This window comes from Podarcis erhardii (assembly GCF_964252035.2).
Source record: "Podarcis erhardii genome assembly, chromosome: 1".
NCBI lineage: Eukaryota > Metazoa > Chordata > Lepidosauria > Squamata > Lacertidae > Podarcis > Podarcis erhardii.
In genome coordinates, this window is record NC_138497.1 from 81,064,832 (window position 1) to 81,087,067 (window position 22,236).

The 22,236-nt window shown below is 42.4% G+C and overlaps 1 protein-coding gene across 2 annotated transcripts; it reads right to left on the reverse strand.

The window, feature by feature from the left end:
• Positions 1-22: 22 nt before the first annotated feature.
• INCENP (inner centromere protein) lies at positions 23-22,197 on the reverse strand. Of its 2 annotated transcripts, none has more exons than XM_081875387.1 (18): positions 22,178-22,197; positions 18,247-18,391; positions 16,574-16,681; positions 15,221-15,939; positions 13,778-13,814; positions 12,057-12,084; positions 11,407-11,497; positions 8,236-8,287; positions 7,662-7,776; positions 7,441-7,578; positions 5,433-5,542; positions 5,226-5,346; positions 4,768-4,890; positions 3,915-4,087; positions 3,323-3,437; positions 3,017-3,115; positions 1,482-1,632; positions 23-335 (listed from the first exon to the last, which is right to left on the reverse strand). In XM_081875387.1, exons 1-18 carry the CDS (start codon positions 22,179-22,181, stop codon positions 133-135), a joined length of 2,532 nt encoding a protein of 843 aa, XP_081731513.1. In that variant the 5' UTR covers positions 22,182-22,197; the 3' UTR covers positions 23-132. The 2 variants fall into 2 exon arrangements, with proteins under 2 accessions (XP_081731513.1, XP_081731512.1); XM_081875386.1 differs by lacking the exon at positions 22,178-22,197 and adding an exon at positions 20,933-20,954.
• Positions 22,198-22,236: the final 39 nt, after the last annotated feature.

The following is a 22,236-nucleotide window of genomic DNA, read 5'->3' on the forward strand; positions in this document are numbered from 1 at the left end:
CACCACAGAGACAAAAACTGCCTTAGAAGTGCAACATTTATTAATATAAACAAGAAAAAAGGGACTCAACATTTAAAACAGAAATACATTTCTTGAACAAAAATACCACACATCCATGAGATCTAGAAAACATCATATCTTTAAAGCATATGGTACATTTCTGCCACCTGGGAATGGTGGAGAGTTCCACACTGCAGAACTGGTGCGTTTGAAGTAACGTGGCTTGCTCTTCTTGAATATTTCTTCTAGTTTAGGGCTCTTCACAACTCCAAAGAGGGCAGTGGTGTCAACTGGTTTGTAATACTGATGTATAATTGCCTGGCTTAGTAGATTTCCTAAGGGAAAGAAGAACAGCGTACAGTCAGTTGAAGCCAATTAACCAAGTTTTATGTGCCATTAATAATGCTCATGAAGAACTCAACTCAAAGATAGTAGGTTGCATCCAATGAACCTAAGAGCCTGCTGGATCAGGCTAATGGCCCATCTAGTCCAACATTTTGTTCTCACAGTGAACAGATGCCTATGGGAAACCGGCAAATAGGATTCAAGCACTATGGTTTCTCGCAACTGGGGACGTTCCACTGCTCTTGTGAAAGACTTTCCATTAGCACAGTCCATTTTTTAAAAAAAGGCCAGCATGGACTGAATAGTCTTTTTTTAAAAAAAGAAAGGTGCCCTTTCATTTATATCCCAGACTCAGCTTTACAGAACAGAAATACTGGGCATCAATACAGGGATGTAATTTTTATAATGTGTTCTACTTTTCTATACAGTAAGCCCACAACTTATGCAAGGGTTACATCCCTAAAGCCAAAATTGCATCTAGTCAAAACACATTGGGTTAAATGCCGGGTGGGATTGCCAATTTCATTTCCCTAGAACCCTGCCCCCTTTCTAATTTTTTTAAATTGTGATGTGTTGAATGCACTTAAGTTAAATGTGCATAAATAGTGAGCTTATTGTATTAATAAAAAGGTAGGTAGGTAGGTAGGTAGGTAGGTAGGTAGGTAAATAAATAAATAAATAAATAAATAAATAAGAAAGACGATGATGTACCATATATTCTCAAATGACTTGGAAGTACCAACACCTGATTCCTAGCACTTTCCTAAGTTGTAGGCTGGAAGTTTGAAAAAAGTTATCCCCCCCCCCCCCGAGAACAAAGAAGATATTAATAAACACTCAAGTACTTGAGCATAAACATTAAGTAGACAGCATTGCAAGCTTGGTCAGACTAAAGGTTCGTCTATCCCAGCATCCAGTGGCCAGCTAAATGCCTCTTCCTCCTTTAAACCTAGTATTCAGGGGCATGCTGCTTCTGAACACACAAGTTCCATTCAGCTATCATGACTAATAGCAGCAGATGGACAAATTCATGAAGGAAAAGCTAGTGGTCTTCGCACCTTCACCATCACACCTTGAAGCAGCCCATTCCATACAGTAATATAAGGAAAGATCAGCTATAAAGGATTCAAACAAACCAGTAGCCCAAGCAGGTATGGGCTTGCGGGGTTGACTCTCATCATCTGTTGAATCGTCACTGTTCAAATCCATTCCATAATTATTCACATCAATCTTGGGCTGTTTAGGGCCTTGTGGTGTCATCGGGTAGGAATTACAGCTGGTAGAGTTCTGGAAAGAAGATGAGGAGAGAGCTAAGTCACTGGGTATAGAACCAGATTTTGCTGGCAAAGTTACAATCACGGAATTGTAGAGTTGGAAGGACCCACAATGCAGGAATCTTTTCCTGCAATGCAGGAATCTTTTGCCCACAATGCAGGAATCTTTTGCCCAACATGAAGCTTGAACCCACAACCTTGAGATTAAGAGTCTCATGCTTTACCAACTTAGTGTTGTTGCACTGCGCTAGAATCTCAATACAGCCTTTTAGGAAAGAACTTATTCTATCAGAAGAGCATGATGAATCACCACCACCTGACAAACTACAAGTCAATATGGCTAGCTTCACCCAGCAGCATGCCCCCTCAATCAAAACACACTGCAACCAATCATGCCCTAGGCCCTCTGATCTCTCGCTCCACCAGCAACAAATCTCTTTTCAAAGTTAAAGCACAACTTTTCTGACAATGGCCACATCATTATTCTTTAAAGGCCCCTTCTTTTATACAGTACAGCTTTCTCCGTTGAGATAACCAGCTGTCAACCAGCAAGAAGCTGATGGTCCAAAGCAAAAATTCCAAATTCCAGTTAGCGTTAACAGTTTATTTTCACACCAACTACAGCAAACCCCACTTGCCAACAGATCTGTACGTATTCTCCAATGTGTAACATGTGTCTAAATATTCTTCCTCATTCACAACTTCCTCCTTTTATTGGAGTGTGTGTTTTAAATTCTGCCACTGCACTTTCATGTTATGTCTCTGCCTACGAAATCCAAGGGGGTGAGGGAGAAGAGATGGTAAGATTCTCAAAATTCTCACATGTATTCTCACTTTCATGTTATGTCTCTGCCTACGAAATCCAAGGGGGTGAGGGAGAAGAGATGGTAAGATTCTCAAAATTCTCACATGTATGCAGTAAGTTTACCAAGAAGGGGAAATAGGGTCAGCAACAAAAGAACCCCCCCCCACACACATACAAAGTGGGGAGCAGCACCTCAATATTTTGCAATAAAATTTTACAGAAAAGTATATGATTTTGGCCTGCTGCCCTTTTCATGGTTTAAGATATATTGCTCCATTTAATGTAGCTGTTCACATAAGAGCAGCCTTCCCCAATCTTGTGCCCTCCAGGTGTTTGGACTACAACTCCTATCATGGGAGCTGCAGTCAATCTAGTGCTCCAGGTTGCAGAAGGCAGACTTGGAAATAACTGGGTCAGAAAAACATATGTGGGACTTTACGTTCAAAGCCTTTATTAAGTGGCCTCAAGGCACACTGAAGGTAATGTGCTTCTGTGGGTAGGCCTGTGCATTGCAGCACATGCTCTCTTATAGAGCAAGTCAACAGGGCCATCATTACTCCTTTCAACGCCTGATCTGTGGTTTGTAGCTCACCTCAATAACCACTGTTGTATTCAGTTGTTTGCTGGAAGCCTTGGCCTCAGCCTCAGAAGCTGCTTTCTCTCGCTTCTCTTCTTGTTGCCGCTGTTCCTGCTAAAACACAAAAAGGCCACACAGTGCTGTTGATAGGTCACTGCTCCCACCCTACACTTGATGACACAGTGCACTCCAGGAGGAAGCATACAGGGTCTGCCAATTTAAATTTCCCCTAAAGCAACCGGACCCAGATTTGGGGAGCTGAATACATACCTTTTAGTGTATGGAATATATTCATGTGATAGAAACATGAGAGCCACTTACCAATTTCCTCTCCTTTTCCTCTAACTCTTTTCTGAGTCGCTCCTTCTCTTTGGCTGCTGCTAAAACCTCTTTATGCAGCCGAGCAGCCTTCTCCTTCTCTTTCTGTTCATGCTCCCTTGCAGACAAAAGACACTTCATTACCATCCAAAGAAAGAAGGGGATCATGACCTTAAGCATGACCTGTACACCAAGCATTAGCTTGGGCAGAACTCCCAACAGCCTGTGGCATACACCTTGGGGCTCAAATCATTCCCCCCCTCACAGCTTCATCCATAGCCATAGTTTTTAGATTGGTGAAAAGAACACCTACCCTTTCCTGGGGTGGGCGACTGTTGCGGCCTGGCCCAGCTCCCTGGGGGGTGGGAGAGCAGCCACATCCTCCCTTTGGTGCTAGCTGCTGGCTTCAGCTATGACCGGCAGTGGGGGATGATGGGATCGTCTGCCATTTTTAAAAATTTAAACTGGCCAGTATTAGCCTTTGAAGGGGGCAGGGCATCAGCGGCAGCAAGTCTTCCCCCTGCCCTATATGGACTGGCTGTGCTGAGTGACTGGAAGCCTTCTCAAGTGGGTTGCTCAGTCATTCTGTTCTTACCGCTGTGCTTGGAGCCTCTCCTGTTCTCGCCTCTTCTCTAGTTCTCTCTCAGCAAACAGCTTTTTCTCCCTTTCTAGTTCCAACTGATGCTGCTCTGCAATCTTTCTAGCCTTTTCTTGTTCCTCTTCTTCCCTTTTTTTCTGCATTTGCTCCTTGTGCCTTCGCTCTTCCTCCTGAAAAGATAAATGCAGCAGGCTAGTGCTATTGCACTCATGCCCTGCTTTGGGACTAATAATAATAATAATTTTTTAAAAATAAATTTATTATTTATACCCCGCCCATCTGGCTGGCCACTGGGATGAAAGGATACTGGATTAGACAGACCTTTGTTCTGACCCAGCAGGGCCCTCCTTATAAAACAAAAAACTTTTGCCAACTCCTCTTAGTATAATGACCTAAAGAGCTGTAGTGAAGTCATATAGATTATGCATAAATATCTGCATGGCATGAATCAAATCCTCAACTCCACCTGGGACAACCACCCTGAAGTATTCAGTTGCTATTCACCTATGTTTCATAGGTGAATAGCAACAGTGAATACTTCAGGCAAGACAAACTTATGAATTAGACTTAGATTTCTAGTAAAGTTTCCCCTTCAAGTTGTCAACCTCTGAAGCTTGATGAAGAGGCAGACATTTATTTATTTTTTTAAGATCCTTAACTGGAGCTATATACTATGCTAAAGTAGCAGTTACCTTAAAAATCACTACAGATTTGGTGAACATGAAAGACATAGAAATACTTGAAAGAGTAGCCTCTTCAAGTCCTGCAGCTACATGGCTTTGAATTTAACCTCAACAGGGGTGTGCCTACTGTCCTACATGGCCAGCCATCCCCACACCCCTGCCCTTACCAGCTGCAGAGCTCTTTTTTTACGGGCATCTTCTTCTTGTTTCCGCCGGGCTTCAAGTTCTTCCAACTTCTTGGCAGCTACCTTCTTCTTAACTTTGTCCTCTGCCAGTTTTTCCTCACGCACCTACAATAGGTTGTGTATATCATGTCATTATACAGGTCATGTTTCTTTAAAAAACAAGATAAGCCTAACACAGTAATGTAAGAGATATGTCCTTTATAACGTACCAAACACTCTAAGCCCTTCACTGTTTTCACAAGACAAACACACGGAGGGAGGGACTTGTTGGGTTGATAAGACTATCAGCACAATCCTAACCAGGTCTACTCAGAAACTAAGTCCTACTGAATACAATGGGGCATATTCCCCTGATGAGAGTGGTTAGGATTGCAAAATAGATAATTAAACTCTGAAGAACACACGTTTCCAAAATGCTCTCTGGCCATATTCATGTTCACCTTCTCATTTTTCTCCTCATGCTGAGCAAGCTTTTGCTCAAGCCGCCTTCTCTTCTCTTCTTCCATCTGCTCTACCCGTTCCCGAGCCTGCAACACCTTGCGAAGGCGATCTTCGCGCTTCCTGATGGCACACAGGAGTTCAGTTAGAAAAAGCTCCAAGGCAGAACTAGGAAAGGAGTAACTGGAAGGATGTCTATGGATGCATACCGCTTTATCTCCTCCAGCCGCTGCTTTTTCCCCTCCTCCAGTTTCTGCCTCCTTAGTTGTTCTGCTTCCTCCCTCTTTCTTTGAGACTCTAACCGTTCTCTTTCCTTTTGCTAGGTAGGGACGGAAGTTCATTAGCACACATGAATAGAATGATGTGTCTGTTAACAGTTACTGTAATATGGAAACCCACCCCCGGTAGAAGACAGGCAACAGAACTGGAAGGAACTATTCTCTCCACTGTGGCAAATGTTCCTAACAGTGAAAACATCCTTTGTAGTGAAAGTGTAGTAGCTACAAAAAGAGAGCACAAATTTAGCCACCAATTTTCCCCAAGAGCAAGATAGGCAAGAACTGCTCAATCCCTCACAATGCCTGTTCTACACTTCTTCCCTCCCCCCCCCAGCTAAATCACAGCAAACAGTTAGTGATTAGACAACACTCTCTATAGTACTTGAATGCATTGTTAGACCTAGAGCATGCATCTTTTACTTATTTCAGAAAGGCTTTGATGCACCTTATGGTGGATTGGGTAGGAAGAATCACATAGCAACAACACACTGGTAATTTCTGTCTACCTTCTTGAAATATTGCACCCTACACTTCCTAATACACATGCAGTCTAGAAATGCCCAGACCTCAGACAAGCCATCAAGTGATTTGACAGGTAGATCCAGCACAAGACAGGGCTCCTTTGCCTTCAGTTACATAGAAGCAGATGCTATTTCCACTATCACCATCACACAATATTGACAGAAGCAACACACCTGCAAAAATTCTTTCATTTTGGGTAATTCTGTCAATATCCACGCATTAATAGAACTTGTAAGGAGTATAAAAATGCAGCAGCCAATATGATTGGGCTAGCTCATGGTTTAAAAAAAAAAGTTTGATCTACTGCCTTAGATGAAAAAACGAAGCTGATAGCTAACCTTAGCCTTTTAATCTGCCCAAATTAAGCTATGTAGTTACTTTCTAACAAACGTAAGGAAGGAGGAAAATAGGCATCCCTGTTTAGAAGGAGGTCTCCCTGAATTCAATGATCATACCATGTAAGTGTGCATAATGGAAGTGAAAAAGCTCTGGACCACCAGAGCCAAGGCCAAGTCCACCAATGCAAACTGAACCAAGATCTTAAGAATGCATCTAGTTTCTTTTTTGCACTTTATTCTAAACTTAAAATAATTAAACAGAAAAAATTGTTAAGACATTCAAGAGAAGAAATGGCAGTTATTGATTATCGTGTTTTGAAATGGTTGTGGCTTTCTTACTACAGGGAACAAAATAGCACAATGCTACTACCCATTATCTACCTTTTAGTAAGGTTACCCTAATAAGCACTAAATAAAATGCTAGAATTCCACCTTAAAAAGAGGAAGCAATGTTAAGTCACTATGCAGGTTAAGAATGCCATTAGATAACACACCATGTTAATGATATACAAATACAGCTACTGTGAGACCAAATGTTGTTACTTACAACAAACCCCCGCTGTACGAAGAGAAGATTGAGAAATAATTAATGCCTTTGGAAGTTAGCACCCAAATTATCAGTATTTCATTGCCAACAATACAAAAGGACTAGACCACTAGTTGATATAGGATTTGCCCTATTCAACTCTCTTCACCAAATGACAGCAATCTGCCATGCTTCACCAGTCAAGCCCTGTTTAACCTAAGAAGAAGTAATGGATTTAACCAAATGGCATGCAATAAACTTATGCTAAAAGATCACTGAAAAGCTAAGCTATGGAGTGGGGATGGAGTAAGTCACAACCTGCAGTCAAAGACATAAGCTGGTTAGCTCAACGCAAAGGAGAAATGTTGCTCTCATCCAATCCAATGCCAGTCCTTTCAGTCTCTTAAGCCCTCTTACTCTTACAGCTCCTCCTTCCCTTAAGCCCATGTGAAGTTTTTGTACAATTTATTTCTTACATTTACATCCATCCTTTCATCCTAGGAACTCAAGGTGGTATACATGGATTTAAAAACAAAACAGGACTTCACTCTACCTGGGGAGTGGCCTGGATAGGAGTGTTTTGTTTGATGAATGATTTCATGGTTGCACTTCGACTCAAAGAGCCAGGGGTCATCATGAGCACTCGGTTCTTATGCACTGTATGCAAGAATGTCTTGAAAGGACGGACAACCTGAAAAATACAGGAAGTGATCAGTCCTTGGAAGGCAAATGATGGGACCTGGTTCATGCCCAAAGATGGAATTCTCGACTTACTTTGCTGGCAGGGCACTGAGGAGATACAGCCCTTTTCCTTGCAGGGGAGAAGTCCTCCTCTGAGTGCTGTCCTTCATCTTGCTCATAAACTGCTCTTTTATAGCTTGGCTTCCTCCTGTAAATATTAAATATTAATACAGGGCTCATTTCATAGGATGCACCAGCAGAGAAATCAACCACCTCCTTGTCTCAGAATTACCATGGGAAGTACAGGACTCTGGCTCCATTCTCTGTTGCTTAGGGTGCTTTGAGGCCAGAAGAAATATAGCTGCTCAGTTAAGTATTTTAATTAACTATCCTCTCATAGGAGCTACCCATCAACCAGCCAATGGACCTGCTCTCCTATTTTCAGTCTTCTCTGAAAATCCTCTCTCTCCTCACAGGAGAAAAAAACTGTAAGAATACCCATCTTGTACCTTCCCTTCACTTCCTCTCCTTCCATTCTTCCACTGTTTAGATCCTAGCACCTTCAATCTGCATACAGGTGTCAACCAAACAGAACAAGCAAGCACTTAATCCTCAGATGTCATCATCTTGTTTTGCTCCATGGAGGTTTTGTCCGAAGAAAACATACCTAGCACTCTGGGGCTGCTTTTGCACCTCATCAGTACTTTCAGAACTTCCCCCTGCATACAGAAAAAGAGAGCTACAATTAGTGATGGTGAAAATGTTTTATGTAGCAAAGGCCTGAAGCCAAAGTTGTTTAGTCAACAAATGGATGAATACTTATAATTGTCAGGGCAGAGTTATTATTAATAATTATGATTATTAGACCTATACCATAGATCTCAGGGCAGTTCACACCATAAAGTTACAGTATAAAAAAGGCAAAATACATAATAAAAATAAGAACAGAAACAAACCAATAACCCCCCTTTCCACAAAATATTTAAAAGGGAATCGGTGGTAATCAGCCAAAGGCCAGGTTAAGGAGAAACATTTTCGCCTGGCACCTAAAGGTGTATAATAAAGGTGCCAACTGTACCTCCTTGGGGAGAACATTTCACAAATGGGGAGTACAGTACTGTAGAAAAGGACCATTCTCATGTTGTAACCCTCTGGACCTCTTGTGGAGGCACATAAAGAAGGGCCTCAGAGGATGATCTCAGGGTCTAGGTAGGTTCATATGGAGACAGGCAGTCCTTGAGGTATTGCTGTTCTGAGCTGCTGAAGGCTTTATAGGTCAAAACCAGCACTTTGAATGGGGCCCAGAAACTAAATGGCAGCCAATGCTACTGAATTCTGCATTAGCTGAAGTTTCCGAACCATCTTCAGAGACAGTCCAGCACTGCAATAATCTAACCTAGAGGTTTACCAGAGCATAGACAACAGTAGTTAGGCAGTCCCTGTCCAGATAGGGACACAGCTGGGCCACCAGCAGAAGCTTATGGAAGGCACTCCGCATCACTAAGGCCAACTGAGTCTCAAGAGATAGGAATGGATCCAGAAGCACCCTCAAGCTCCATACCCACTCCTTCAAAGGAAGTGTAACCCCATCAAGAGCAGGCAACATCCTAGTCATTTGGTCTAGGGAACTGCCCACTAGCAGTGTCTGTCTTATTTGGATTGAGCTTCAGTTTGTTGCCTCTCATCTAGTCCATTACTAAGGCAAGACAACAGTCCAGCACATCCACTACCTCTCCTCCAGATGTAAAGGAGAAGTAGAGCTGTGTGTCACCAGGATATTGATGACAATGTACTCCAACCCTCTGGATAACTCCACTCAGTGGTTTCATGTAGATGTTGAACAGCACAGGGGATAAAATCAAACCTTGAGAAGGCTCCCACACATTGAAGGCTCCATGGAACTGATGAACACTCCCAAAGCAACGCCCTCTGGGAACAACCATCCAAGTAGGACCAAAACCTCTGCAAAGTGGTGCCACCCACCCGTAGCTTGGGCAGCTGCACCAAAATGATACCATGGTTGATAGCACTGAAAGCCACTGAGAAGTCAAAGAAAATTAACAGGGACAACATTTCTCCTGACAGTGGTCCTCACACAGGGCAACCAAAGCAGTTTCTGTGCCAAAATTGGGCCTAAACCCCCAATAGATATAGAAAATCAGTTTCCTGCATAAGCGCCTGGATCTGATCCAGGAAAGAGACACAAACTGGTTGGTAGTTACTTAGATTTTCCAAATCCAGGGAGGATTTGTTAAGGAGTGGTTTCATCACTGCCTCCTTCAAGTAGGCAGGGACTAGCCCCCTCTCGCAAGGAGGCATTAATCACCTCCCTGGCCCAGCCAGCTTTCCCCTCCCTGCTAGTTTTTAGCCAGTCAAGAGGGGCAAGGGTAAGAGCCCTAATGTCACCCTGACCAATCCAAGCACCTTGTCCACATCCTCAAGCTTTACCAACTGAAACTCATACAACACAATAGGACTAGCCAGTGCTCTGGACACCCCATGAGATTCATCTGCTGTAACAGCAGTCAAGATTTTATCCCCAAAATGCTTTGCAAACAGGTCACTGTCAGCTACTGTTGGTTCCACCACCTCCTTTGGGGCAGAATGTAAAAGGTCCTGCACTACCCAGAAGAGGATGCAATGGAGGCAGCAAATTATGTTGTCTTTGCTGCCTTCACTGTCACTAGGAAGGCTTGACGATGAACCCTCAGCACTGTTCGGTTGCATTCAGCTCGATACTATTTACTTCCCTTATAGACATAATTCTGATTTCTAGAATTTCAATATGTAGCAAATCAAGCTTGTGTAGTCTCAGCACATTGGGCTGTGTATTAATGAAATGTTTCTTTAAAAACAGAATACTACTAATTGGATTTTGCAGAAGTGACTTGGTGGAGCACTTCTTGGGTATGCCTGTCTTATGCATATTAATGGAAGCCCAGATGGGTTTCTTCACTTGCTTTCCAAGTTTATACTGAACAGCAAGAGGTGAAACCTACTTTAGACTAAGCATATTGCCAATACATGATGAGATTTCATCCTTATTCAGCAAATATGCAGGAATACATTCTGTGAGTCTCTTGGAACCTGGCACCTGCCTGTGAGTCTCTTGGGACCTCTTCCTGCCCCCCTTTTTCAGCTGGGCTGGAAGAGGTTGATCTGAAAGTTGGGCATATTGACATTAGTCCCTTGTCATGGTCAGATCACTTCCGGTTGAGATTTATGAGGATGGTTTGGCCTTGGAAGCTGATGGATCCAGTAGGTTTCCAGGTTGCTCCAAGGGATTTTCTGGCTGATATGACATGTGCTCCTGTCAAAGCTCTGACTGACCTCTGGAAATCTGAATGGCTCAGGCTCTGAACATGATCACCCCTGAGCGCCACTTCATGGAGCTCGTTTGGCTCCTTAGTATACTCCAGAGCTTAGGGCAAGGAAACAAGCTGGGGGACAACTCAAACGCAAGTGGAGGAAAGATCCAGCTGAATGCCTGTGTATGTGACATAGCCAAGTTTGCTATGAATTTTTATAGGACCCTTCCTTTCCAAGACCTCATGGCAGCATACAGTGCTTCCTCACAACAATTTTTCAATGTAGATTAGTTCAAGAGAAAACTGGCTGAAGCTCACCTCATTAACTTCATGGCCAAACTAGGATTTGAACCTGGACTTCTCAGTCAAACACTAATACACCATCTACATTGGCCAGTCAAGTCATTATTTTTGCTTGAACAACTGAGCATCTTGCAAATAATAGGCTTGTAAACTTGCCTTTCCTCAAAATACATTCTATCCAACTCACCGTTGACCTTCTCTGCTACTTAGCCAAGGAGTATACTGACCTTTGTCATCTCCATCTTGTTCCACAGGTTTGATAACTGCTTGCATACTGGCCTTGTGAGAACGAAGGGACATGCGAGGGTTCTCATCAACCTGCAGCAAAGGCAAATTCCTTCTCAGTACAAGCCCCTCCCATAGATGTGTAATCACTAGACAACTAAGTGGGCCCTTTAATGATTTAGCACAAATAATGTTAGGCAGACTAAGCCCCTTCGAGTATCTCTAAAAATGATGTTGGCACTTCAGTGAGAGCCATAGGAAAGAAGGCATTCTAGGACAGCACTCAGGTTCACTAATGTGGAATCCAACATGCGCAGGCTCAAATGATGCAATCATGAACTTCAAAGGATTGACTGCAGATTAAGTCTGTGTGTGTTTAACTCTGAACGTGCAGTTTCTGTCAAAACATCTCATCCAGCATGTCAGTGTTGAGCAGGTCTGGAGGCAGGACAGATGTACCCTGAAGATGCCCCATGGAATGCCATCCAACTCTTCCATGCACATTACACTCCCCCTTGCTTGAGTCTGGATGGTTGCTAACCACACAGTTCTAACCAAAAATGAGTCACATAGAGTTGAGTGGGGCTTACTGCTGGGTAAATGGGTATTGGATTGTGGCCTTAAACTTCTTTTAGTCTTCTTTAGAACTTACCTTCTGAGATGGTGGCTCTATCATCAATCTAAGAGAGAAAAGGTATGCATATTTTTAAAAGTAAAAACTTTGCAAATTCCTTTCATGCTTCTATCTTGCAGCATGAATTTTAATTGGTCTTATCATTTCATTCTATCTTTAAATGCATTGAAGTAATGAAATGAAGTTATCAACCTATCAGCTGAACTCTAGCCTCAGCTCATACTAGACTACAGAAAGCCCATACAACACCTCACTGCTGCCATGCTTTCAAAAATAGATTCACCATTTCCTTTCTCTTTTGTCTGGGTACAAGTCTAGTTATTTAATACTAGTTATTTCCGCAAAAAATACATTGTGTATGTGGTGTCACTGACAACTTGAAACCTGTGCAGAGGAGGGTGGCCAAGATGATAAATGGTCTGGAAACCAAGCCTTATGAGGAACAGTTAAGGGAGATGGGTATGTTGTATTGAAGGCCTTAAAGGCATCCAGGGAAAGTAACAATACTGGCATTTCTTTAGATTGCAATTCATAAATTATATCAAGAAACCGTCTTACCGATCCTGCAATGCTTCAAAATGGCATGAAGCATGTCCAGTCAGGGGAGATGTAGGAGGTTATAAAAACATTCAAGTACTTCACTATAATGGCAGCGAAAAGCTTAGCGTCCACATTTATAAGTGCTATTGGTCTGTACAAGTCCACTTTTGTGGAATCTTTACCCAGCTTCAGAGTTTCTTAAAGCATAATGTCCATTCCTTCCTTTTGCAAGATAGTCTACCTCTGCTCTTTTAACAGCAGCACCTGAACCTTTTACATTAAGCGATCGCACTTTCACCAATCTATAAGGTTCTACCATAATGTGGAGAGAAGTTCAGTAGGGCAGAAAAGAAAAGGAAGGAAAAGACAGAACTACCATGAGGGGCTGTTAATAGGGTCAAGAATAGTAAGACTTGTACTGTCAGAATAAGTACCTAGACTTTGCCCAGATCTATAAATAAAATAGTGAACTCTGTAAACATAATTTGTCAAGAATACAGGCTTGGAGTCTCTTGGAGTTTCACCTGCTCAGGAGTCTATGAGCCCACTCTAAATCCACTGGAGACAGTGAGATTCATGGTCCTGTTGATTATAAATGCATCCATACCTCCCCCTCCCTCTTTTTCAGGTAAATAATGAAGGTTAAGGTTTTTCCACCTATTCTTCTAGCCTAAGTGATAGATAATCAGTTGTCATTTGGAGCAACTGAATTTCAGACTGGTTTTCAAGGGCTGTATTCACAGCTTCATTAGTTGTTTTGGAAATTTCTTTAAGGTTCCTGATAGCGTGTCAAACCATCTTTCAAAGGGGGCTAGAGTAGTTCCCCAGCCTGAAGCTAGCACTTGCTGGATTTAGGTTATATAAGCATATGACACTCTATCATCCCACATTTAGAAAGCTGAGCTCCTGCCTTTTTGTTGATGTGCCATTTGAGAGTCTGAGGCCTTGTCCAAGCCCTCAGAACAGATGCTTCCTCCCTTAAATCAAGTTTTAGCATTTTGCTTTTTGGACTTTGTAGTCCCCGGAGCATTACCTTATTGGAGCTGTAAACTGCTGTATGTTAAATCGCTTTTTAAAAGCCCACTTGATGTGTTTATCTTCTTGTGGTAGTTATGCTACCATTTAGCTCCTCAGTTAGCCACATCTCCTAAATTCATCACTTTAAAAAATAATAATCTAAGATTCTAATTGCAACTCACCCAGATTCAGTAATTTCTTCAGCCACAGCAACATGACCTGAATGAGAAGAGACATGAGGTTACATCTCCAACAAAGTCAAACATCCGCAGAAGCATCCTGGCTCTTACACTGCACCTCACAATATATAACAGCATCCTGGACCTCCTTAAGCACCACTGGGATCTACCATGGGCTAAGGGACAAGTGCTCAAATTTTAAAATCTTCAGTACTGGAAAAATCATTTGCTGTGACTGGAAAAGTTTTCGCTAATTCCGCCTGGTAAGGAGTCTGAAACACATTCTCAGACAGACACCTGACAATGGTTAATTTATACTCCAGGACTACTTTCTGTAGCATATACAGAATGCATTAGCTTCCCTACATCACAAAATTGTCAGCAAGCAATAAGCAGAATGCAGCTGCTCCTTTTGTAGCTGGAGGATGAGAGTAGGATGTTGTGATGTGCTTTGTGAGGCAGTGTATACAGATCTCCTGGTGGCCACTATTTTTCTTTTATTTAAAATGTTTATTGCCCATTATTCACTGCACATGCTAATTCCAAAGCAGGTTACAAATTAACACAAATCTACACACATCACTGGCAGGCATCCCAAACATTTTATGACCATGCCTCTTCTCATTGGAGAGCCAGTGTGGTGTAGTGGTTAGGAGCGGTAGTCTCGTAATCTGGGGAACCGGGTTCGCGTCTCCGCTCCTCCACATGCAACTGCTGGGTGACCTTGGGCCAGTCACACTTCTCTGAAGTCTCTCAGCCCCACTCACCTCACAGAGTGTTTGTTGTGGGGGAGGAAGGGAAAGGAGAATGTTAGCCGCTTTGAGACTCCTTAAAGGGAGTGAAAGGCGGGATATCAAATCCAAACTCCTCTTCTTCATTGGAGCCTCTGGCTATGCACACATTTATGTAAGCACTTGGCAGTGATTGTTCCACAGCAGCTTCATGTCTCTGGATCACTTTCCTCTGAGATACAAAGTTGATGCATCGCCCCAAACTGGCAGAAGACCTACCTTCTCAGCTGGCAACTGATGGGCAGCAAGTATGGGACATTTTGGCAGCATCCACCTATCCCAAGAACCAACTATTGCTAAGTGCCCCCAAACCTAAATGATAGCAGTAGGTTTCCCCTAGATGTACTTAAGGCCTGCACCACATGACTTAGGATAGGTTTAAAAAATAGGAAGCAGGTGTTTCAAGACAAAGTCTCACTGAGTATAGAGTAAAATTATTCCAATACATCACCTTCAATTTTAAACCTTACTTTTGCTTTGAGTTATTGGAAACTACAAAGGAAGTTATCAAGAGAGTGGAAAGAAGCCTAACCAAAATAATAAATAAATCTTAAATATTGGAAGCATTTTGCAGTTCATATCAAGCTAGCCTGCTACAAGGTAAAAACAGCAACACTTTTTTTTTGTACTCTTATGTCACATTATTGAAACTTACTACTTTCATGCCTAGCAGATAATGACTGCTGGGATGTTTTCCGCTTTGACAAAGACTTCCGACTAGATCTCCGGATCATTCTTTCCCTTTTAGTACTGAGTGAGTATCTCTCAGCCATAGAGGCTCTGGAGGACTTGGAGGTCCTGCTTAGGCGGACTGAGCGACGGTTTGCTTTTGAAGTAGTGGGTGCTTGTGAGCTCTGGTTTAACTTCTGAGCAGCCTCTGATTCAGAAGCCCAGCTGTCCTCTTGGTTCTGGGCACCTGGTTCTTGGTTCTGAGTGCTGGATTCTTTGTTTTCAGTGGCACCGGGTACTTCTGCTATTTTCATCTTGCATATTCCCCGTCCCTCTTTTATTTCGGCTTCAGGAGTTTCTTTCGCCACAAGGCAAGTTTTGGTCAAAGGTGATCTCTTTATAGGAGACCCCTCCTCAGATAATTTAAGAGTCAAATCAGCTGTATCTGTCTGAGGTAGCACTTTTTTTGCCTGCAGTTCTGCACTACGCCTCTCATTAGCACTGATTACTACTAGTGGTAACCGATCTTTGGCTAAATTGAAAGATAGTTTCTTAAGAGAAGCATCTGAGACTCTGGCAGATGAGGCAGCCCGAGATCTAGTAACACGATGACAAGGGGACACATTCTCTACATTGATTTCCAAGTTTTTCCGACTTCGGGTAATACGTTTGGAAAATAACCGAGTACTCTCTCTTCTTGACAACCTGATAAAAGAAACACATTGTAAGGAAAGCAATGGGGACTAAGCTCACTGCATGCCAAAGCTGGCAGAAATGGAGTCATAAAACCAATTTGGTGTTGCAAGGGACAATAGCGTAGCTGAACTGAAAAATCCTAGACAAACTGAGTGAGAAATGTTACATCAACTATTTACCACTTATATATCATTCAAACCTTGGGCTGATGAAATTACTGTGAATTAATATTTATTTTAAAGATTTATACCTTGTCTTTTGATTCAGGGTAACTATGTTGCTTACATCAGACAACAGACTAAGAGACTGGCTGATGGACAGGGACAGACAGAGGGATTCCTTTCAGATTTGCAGTCCTAGGACACCTGGTAGATGGAGTTAGGAAAGTCCTATCCTTGTTGTGATGTGCTTTGTGAGGTAGTGTGTGGAGATCTCCTGGCGGTAATTATTTATAATTTTAAAAAACATTTACAATCCACCCCTCATTACAAAAGCACGCATTTTTAAATCTTCAAAACATATTTAGCTAATCAAATAAACACTGCAACCCAATCTAGTCATTTTCCTGAAGTAACAACTAGGAATTTTAAACATTATCTTCCAGATTATTCCCTGCTACTTAGCCCACAAATACATTCCCTACCTCTTTGTAGCAAAGTGATCATTCTTAACAGAAGAAAAACGCTTCTTTTTCCTATGACTCTTCTGTGATGGTGTTTTTGGCATCAGCTCAGGTTCATCACTGGAGCCACTATTTTGAGATAAGAGCAGCAGTTTAAATTCTGGTCTGCCAAGGGCCTTTATCTAGGAATATTGCCAACTACTCACTGAATGGCAATTTCTTATTTCAGACCAGTTCACACAATTCATGCTGTAGGATTGGAACAATCAAGGGTATCGATTCCTACAGAGGTCAAGCTATTGGAGACCGAGAATGTCAACATTTTCCTCAGAAGCAATGGCTTGATGACATGCTAAAATTGAAGGTATCCCACTTTCATTCAAAGTTCATCTTTCAAGTTCTCATTTTGGTAAAGACTAGGAAAAAACATTGTTTGAAGTTCAGGATATTGTTTGCAGCTTGGGATTCTTTTACCAAAGCCAGTCTGGTTTCTGACCCTGGCACAGCATCAAACTTCCTGAAACCCAGAAACTAATGACACTGAATAAGATGGTAGCCTGATACAATTCTGTACTGTACTACATCTGACAGAATAATCACTTTGTTGTATACTCCCACATGAGAAAACACATTAATACTGTAACATATTCTCTAATAATATAGCATATGAGAATTATATGCCCTACAATTGTAGCTTTAGCTTTCAAGTATGTAATCTCGCTTTGGGGTAAAACCAAAAAGCTCAACAACTTCAATCCTAAAAAAACTTTGGTCGGCCCTCACGGCCCTTCACTTCATCAAATCTTTTTGAAAAAAAGTTTGGACACCACTGACTTATGGCAACCAGCTAACATCCAACCAGAAGCATTCATTCTGACTGTCTTGCCAGAGTGGTACATGCTCTGGTTATCTCCCACTTGGACTACTGCAATGTGCTCTATGTTGGGCTACCTTTGAAGGTGACTTGGAAACTACAACCAATCCTGAATGTGGCAGCTAGAATGGTGACTGGGAGTGGCTGCCGGGACCATATAACACTGGTCCTAAAGGATCTTCACTGGTTCCCAGTACGTTTTCCAAGCACAATTCAAACTGTTGGTGCTGACCTTTAAAGCCCTAAATGGCCTTGTCCCAGTATTATTAATAATAATAATAATAATTTGAATTTATATACCGCCCTATACCCAAGGGTCTCAGGGTGGTTCAGTATACCTGGAGCATTTCTACCCCCATTGCTCAGCCCAGACACCAAAGTCCTCCTCTGAGGGTCTGCTGCTGGTTCCTTCACTACGAGAAGCGAAGTTACAGGGAAACAGGAAGAGGGCCTGCTCGGTAGTGGCACCGTCCCTGTGAAATGCCCTCCCTTCAGATGTCAAGGAGATAAAAAAACTACACAACTTTTAGAAGACATCTGAAGGCAGCCCTGTATTGGGAAGTTTTAAATATGTGATGTTTTATTATGTTTTTAGATATGCTGTAAGACACCCAGATGGGTGGGCTGTAAAATAAATAAAGTAAATATCTTTTCCTTGCAGATTTACCGTTGCCTTGATTTAAAATTAATCTAGCATGGGTAACAAACCTAGTCTTAACCTATGGTATATACACAGCTTATGGGCTGTTGTGATTTCAATGGATTCATAGAACAAAAAACTCATGCTTTGGGGCACCATTTCTAGATCTCTTGCTCATACCTCGTAAACATCTTTTTAGCCTCTTCAATAATCTCATCCATCCACACACAGTCATTGTTGTCAATATTTTGTAGAAATTCAGCAAGTTTCTTCCTTGCACGTTCTTCCGGCATCACTGGGTTCCCCATCTTCCACATGGCTTGGCCTGCAAAAATGAAAGAGACTTCTTGCTCAAGGCACAAAAAAACAAAAATCCATTGATCTCCCCACAAATGATAGGAAGTATATTGCAACAATGTAAAACAGCATCATGCTGCAAAACTCAAATGATTTTGTCAACCTTCTGCCTGCCTCCTGTACCTCAAGGCCACTCTACATCTTAAAAACAGAAGTGAGCAAAAGGCAGCAGGATCTGTGGCTTTCACTACACATCTCTTGCAAAAAATATAATCAGACAGCCAGTGTCAACTGCTGCAACCTCTCACATGTTCCCATTAAATATTGTTATAGTGGTGGTGGGGAAACTATACCCTAGAAATTATTAAATGGTTGGATTTTGATTACTGGAATGTGAAGGGAGAAATATAAGCTGCAGAGAAATTCCTGAGCTAGCCTATGCAAAATGACCTGGCCAAGCTAGGGCTAACTAAAAAACACACCTGTCCAGACAGGTATTTGGAAGGTTGCCATGGTAACTGTGTTTGAGGCAACAGGAAAAGGGAACCTGGTAGCAATGGGTACTGGGAAAAAGAAGCAGGAAGAGGGCTGGGATCTATCTTTGGGTGGGCTATCTGCAGAGTTGGGTTGGAGAGATGCCTTGGACTCCAGGGCTGCACTGCTGTGGGGTACAAGTTCCTTTTGAAATGACCATGCTGTAAGGTCTGGAATCCCTCCATGCAGACTAAAAGTGTAAATAGGTGAATAAACCATATTTCTTAAAGCTACAACAGCCTCTGCCGTGTCTCAATTTTCGAAAGGAACACAGACACTGGGTGAGTGCCTGGAGCCCCATGGACTCTTGCCACCATTCGGCAGAGAGAAGGGTAGGCACCCAACTATATGCCATTTTAATTTTTTTAAAAATACATGTTGTCACATACGCATTGGGACAGGAGGAATGCCTACTTCTGTAATGTGTGACACAGCCCCGAGGCTGCAATCCCATGTCCCTAAATGCCACAAAGTAAAATGGGTCTTGCTCCAAGTTAGACACAAATTTACAGTGTTCAAAATTAGCCATGCGCCAAGAGCATTTTGCACCTATCTGCCACTTGTGACCAAGTGAAGAAGCCTGGATGCCAGGATGGCACCCGACACCGCCACCATCTGGAGGTCCATGTCTGGGGATCATTGGATCTTGACTGTTTTCACACACTAATACCACATCCTGTAGAATTCTATCAGTTATCTTTTACCTGCACAATCAGAATGAATTTCAGGAACCAAAATGCTTTTGCTGTGCAGCCTGAGCAGGAGTGGTGAACTATGCTATAGTTAACTGCTGTAGCTTGTCTCCACTTACCCCACCGCACTGCCCTACTCACAGTTGTGAAAAATATTATGTTATGAATGGTCTGTGTCACCATTAAGAAAAATAGGCCAATCTTGTATGTGGACTATCCCTGGATAAAGTGACTTTTCTTCTTTAAGTTCTCAAAGTTCTGAACCTAGCTCAAGTTTGTCATCTGAACTAGCCAGATGTTTCACTGATAATCACAGCCAGCCAATCCTTTCCTTCCAGTAGCACCTTAAAGACCAACTAAGTCAGTTCTTGGTATGAGCTTTCGTGTGCATGCACACTTCTTCAGATACAAGTGTGCATGCACACGAAAGCTCATACCAAGAACTGACTTAGTTGGTCTTTAAGGTGCTACTGGAAGGAATTTGTTTTGTTTTGACTATGGCAGACCAACACGGCTACCTATCTGTAGCCAATCCTTTGAAAGACTTTAGAGCTGTCTTACCCAAAATGGTAGTTGGACATTCCATTTTGGTGCCTGTAACCTTGGTTTAAGGAACCATTTGGTGCCTAGTATATATTTTTGAGTTTCTAACACTGTCTAAATGCACTTGCTTGAGTATTAATAATAATAATTTTTATTTATACCCCACCCTCCCCAGCCAAGGCCGGGCTCAGGGCAGCTTACAAGCAATAATAAAAACAAGTTGAATGATTACAACTTTAAAACAAAATTAAAATACAACATTAAAATAACAAAACATTAAAATATTAAAATGTAGCCTCATCGCAGGAGGAGAAGGAAAAGAAAAAAAAAAGAGAGGGAGGGAATCAAATTGGCTCCAAGCCAAAGGTCAGGCGGAACAACTCTGTCTTACAAGCCCTGCGGAAATAAATCAGATCCCGCAGGGCCCTGGTCTCATGAGGCAGAGCGTTCCAGCAGGCCAGAGCCAGAGTTGAAGCTCTGGTTGCAGCTAATCTAACTTCCTTAGGGCCCGGGACCACTAGGGTGTTGCTATTTATGGACCTTGAGGCTCTCCGTGAGGCATACCGGGAGAGGCGGTCCCGTAGGTACGAGGGTCCTAGGCCATGAAGGGCTTTAAAGGTCAAAAGCAGCACCTTAAATCTGACTGTGTACTCCACCGGGAGCCAGTGCAGCTATTAAGGCCCTCACTGAACACAGAACTACTTCTGAACTTCTGAACACAGAACTACTACACACATGATTGTAGTGCAAAGTTGTAAACTTACATACAAGATACATGCAGTAACAATCTCAGTTTTTACCTAGCATTGGTTTGTGCAAATATCTTTTTCATAAATAATGCTCCTCCTGATGTTAATATCCAGTGGATATTAAGCAAGCACTCGGCCTATTTTTTGCACTACGCTTTTACACCTCCTTCAACGCTAGCTTTGCTTCCCCTCCCTATGGCCATTTTGCATGCTTCTCCTCCACCCACCTCCTTCCTGCCATTTCCGCTTTCCCAGAGATTCAAAAACATCACACACATGCCCACAAATTTATATTTTAAATAGATAAAATCTATTCCACAGTTGAAATGGGAGCAGTTAATAGTAATCAAAGGAGAAATTCAGGTGCTACCATATTGAACTGGGGAACAGGTACCTCCCAATGAAAAAGCAGTCTGTCAGAAAAGACAGGAGTCCCCATTCTTCCTAGTCTGAATCTTATTTAGTATGCAAACTTTTTTAAAGAACAGTTCTTGAAAAGCACAATCACTCTGTATGCAAATCAAAGGAATGCAAGCCTTGGTATGAAGCTGAGTGCTGGAAATGAGAGATGTTTTCTTAACAGAAAGTATGTTAATCTTCACCAAGCCATAGGAAAATGCTACGGAATTGTTGCAAAACTACCTTACCTCAGACAGGCAACCAACTGAGTATTCAGAATAAAGTACACTACAGGGCTTTTAAAATTCAATTCCCTCTCTCTCAGCAGCAGCCACAGACTCTTCCAAACTGCAGTATGGAATGGCAAACTACTTTACCTCGAATTTGCACTGACAAACAATTGTATGCAAAAACAAGCTATTTCACATTTCACAGCAGAGTCACAAGCAGCATTGACACCTGTCTTTGCTGCCACCTTTTGCTTGGAGCACACAACTTAAAATCTTAGCTTTCTCTATTGGGTGATTCCAATTTCCCCAGGAAAGGGAGACCTAATAATGGTTTATACGGAAGCGACTTTTTCTAACTTCAAATTCACCCTGCCTTTTTGATATCTCCATTTTTCTCCTCCCATTCCTCCTGTTCGGGCTTGCCCTGCTAAATTCAAACGGTACCTGGCAGCCGAATACAGAAACGAAGAGACTCTCTTGTTACTGAGAACGAGCTGATGGAGAGTAAATACCCCTGAACTTGTGTATGCTTACTATACAGTACCTCCCTGCAGCCTAGCCTGACCCTCAGCCCCCCCCCCCCCCCAGTTCCCGAAAGAGTCGCCAAGCAGCCTGGCATCCCCTCCGAATAGTTCCCAGGCTGCAACCCTATAAAAGACCCGCTTACCCATGAGCAAGTTCCGCTGCACTGGGTGGAGCTTACTTCTGAGTAGACATACTAAAGGC

Bases quoted from the DNA above. Each gene is read 5' to 3' on its own strand.
- INCENP (XM_081875386.1), bottom strand. The intron at 5,543-7,440 runs GTAGAGTGAAGT...GTCCCTACCTAG, and splicing joins CTATCCAGGCCACTCCCCAG to CAAAAGGAAAGAGAACGGTT. The intron at 5,347-5,432 runs GTATGCATCCAT...GTGTGCCATCAG, and splicing joins CGGCTGGAGGAGATAAAGCG to GAAGCGCGAAGATCGCCTTC.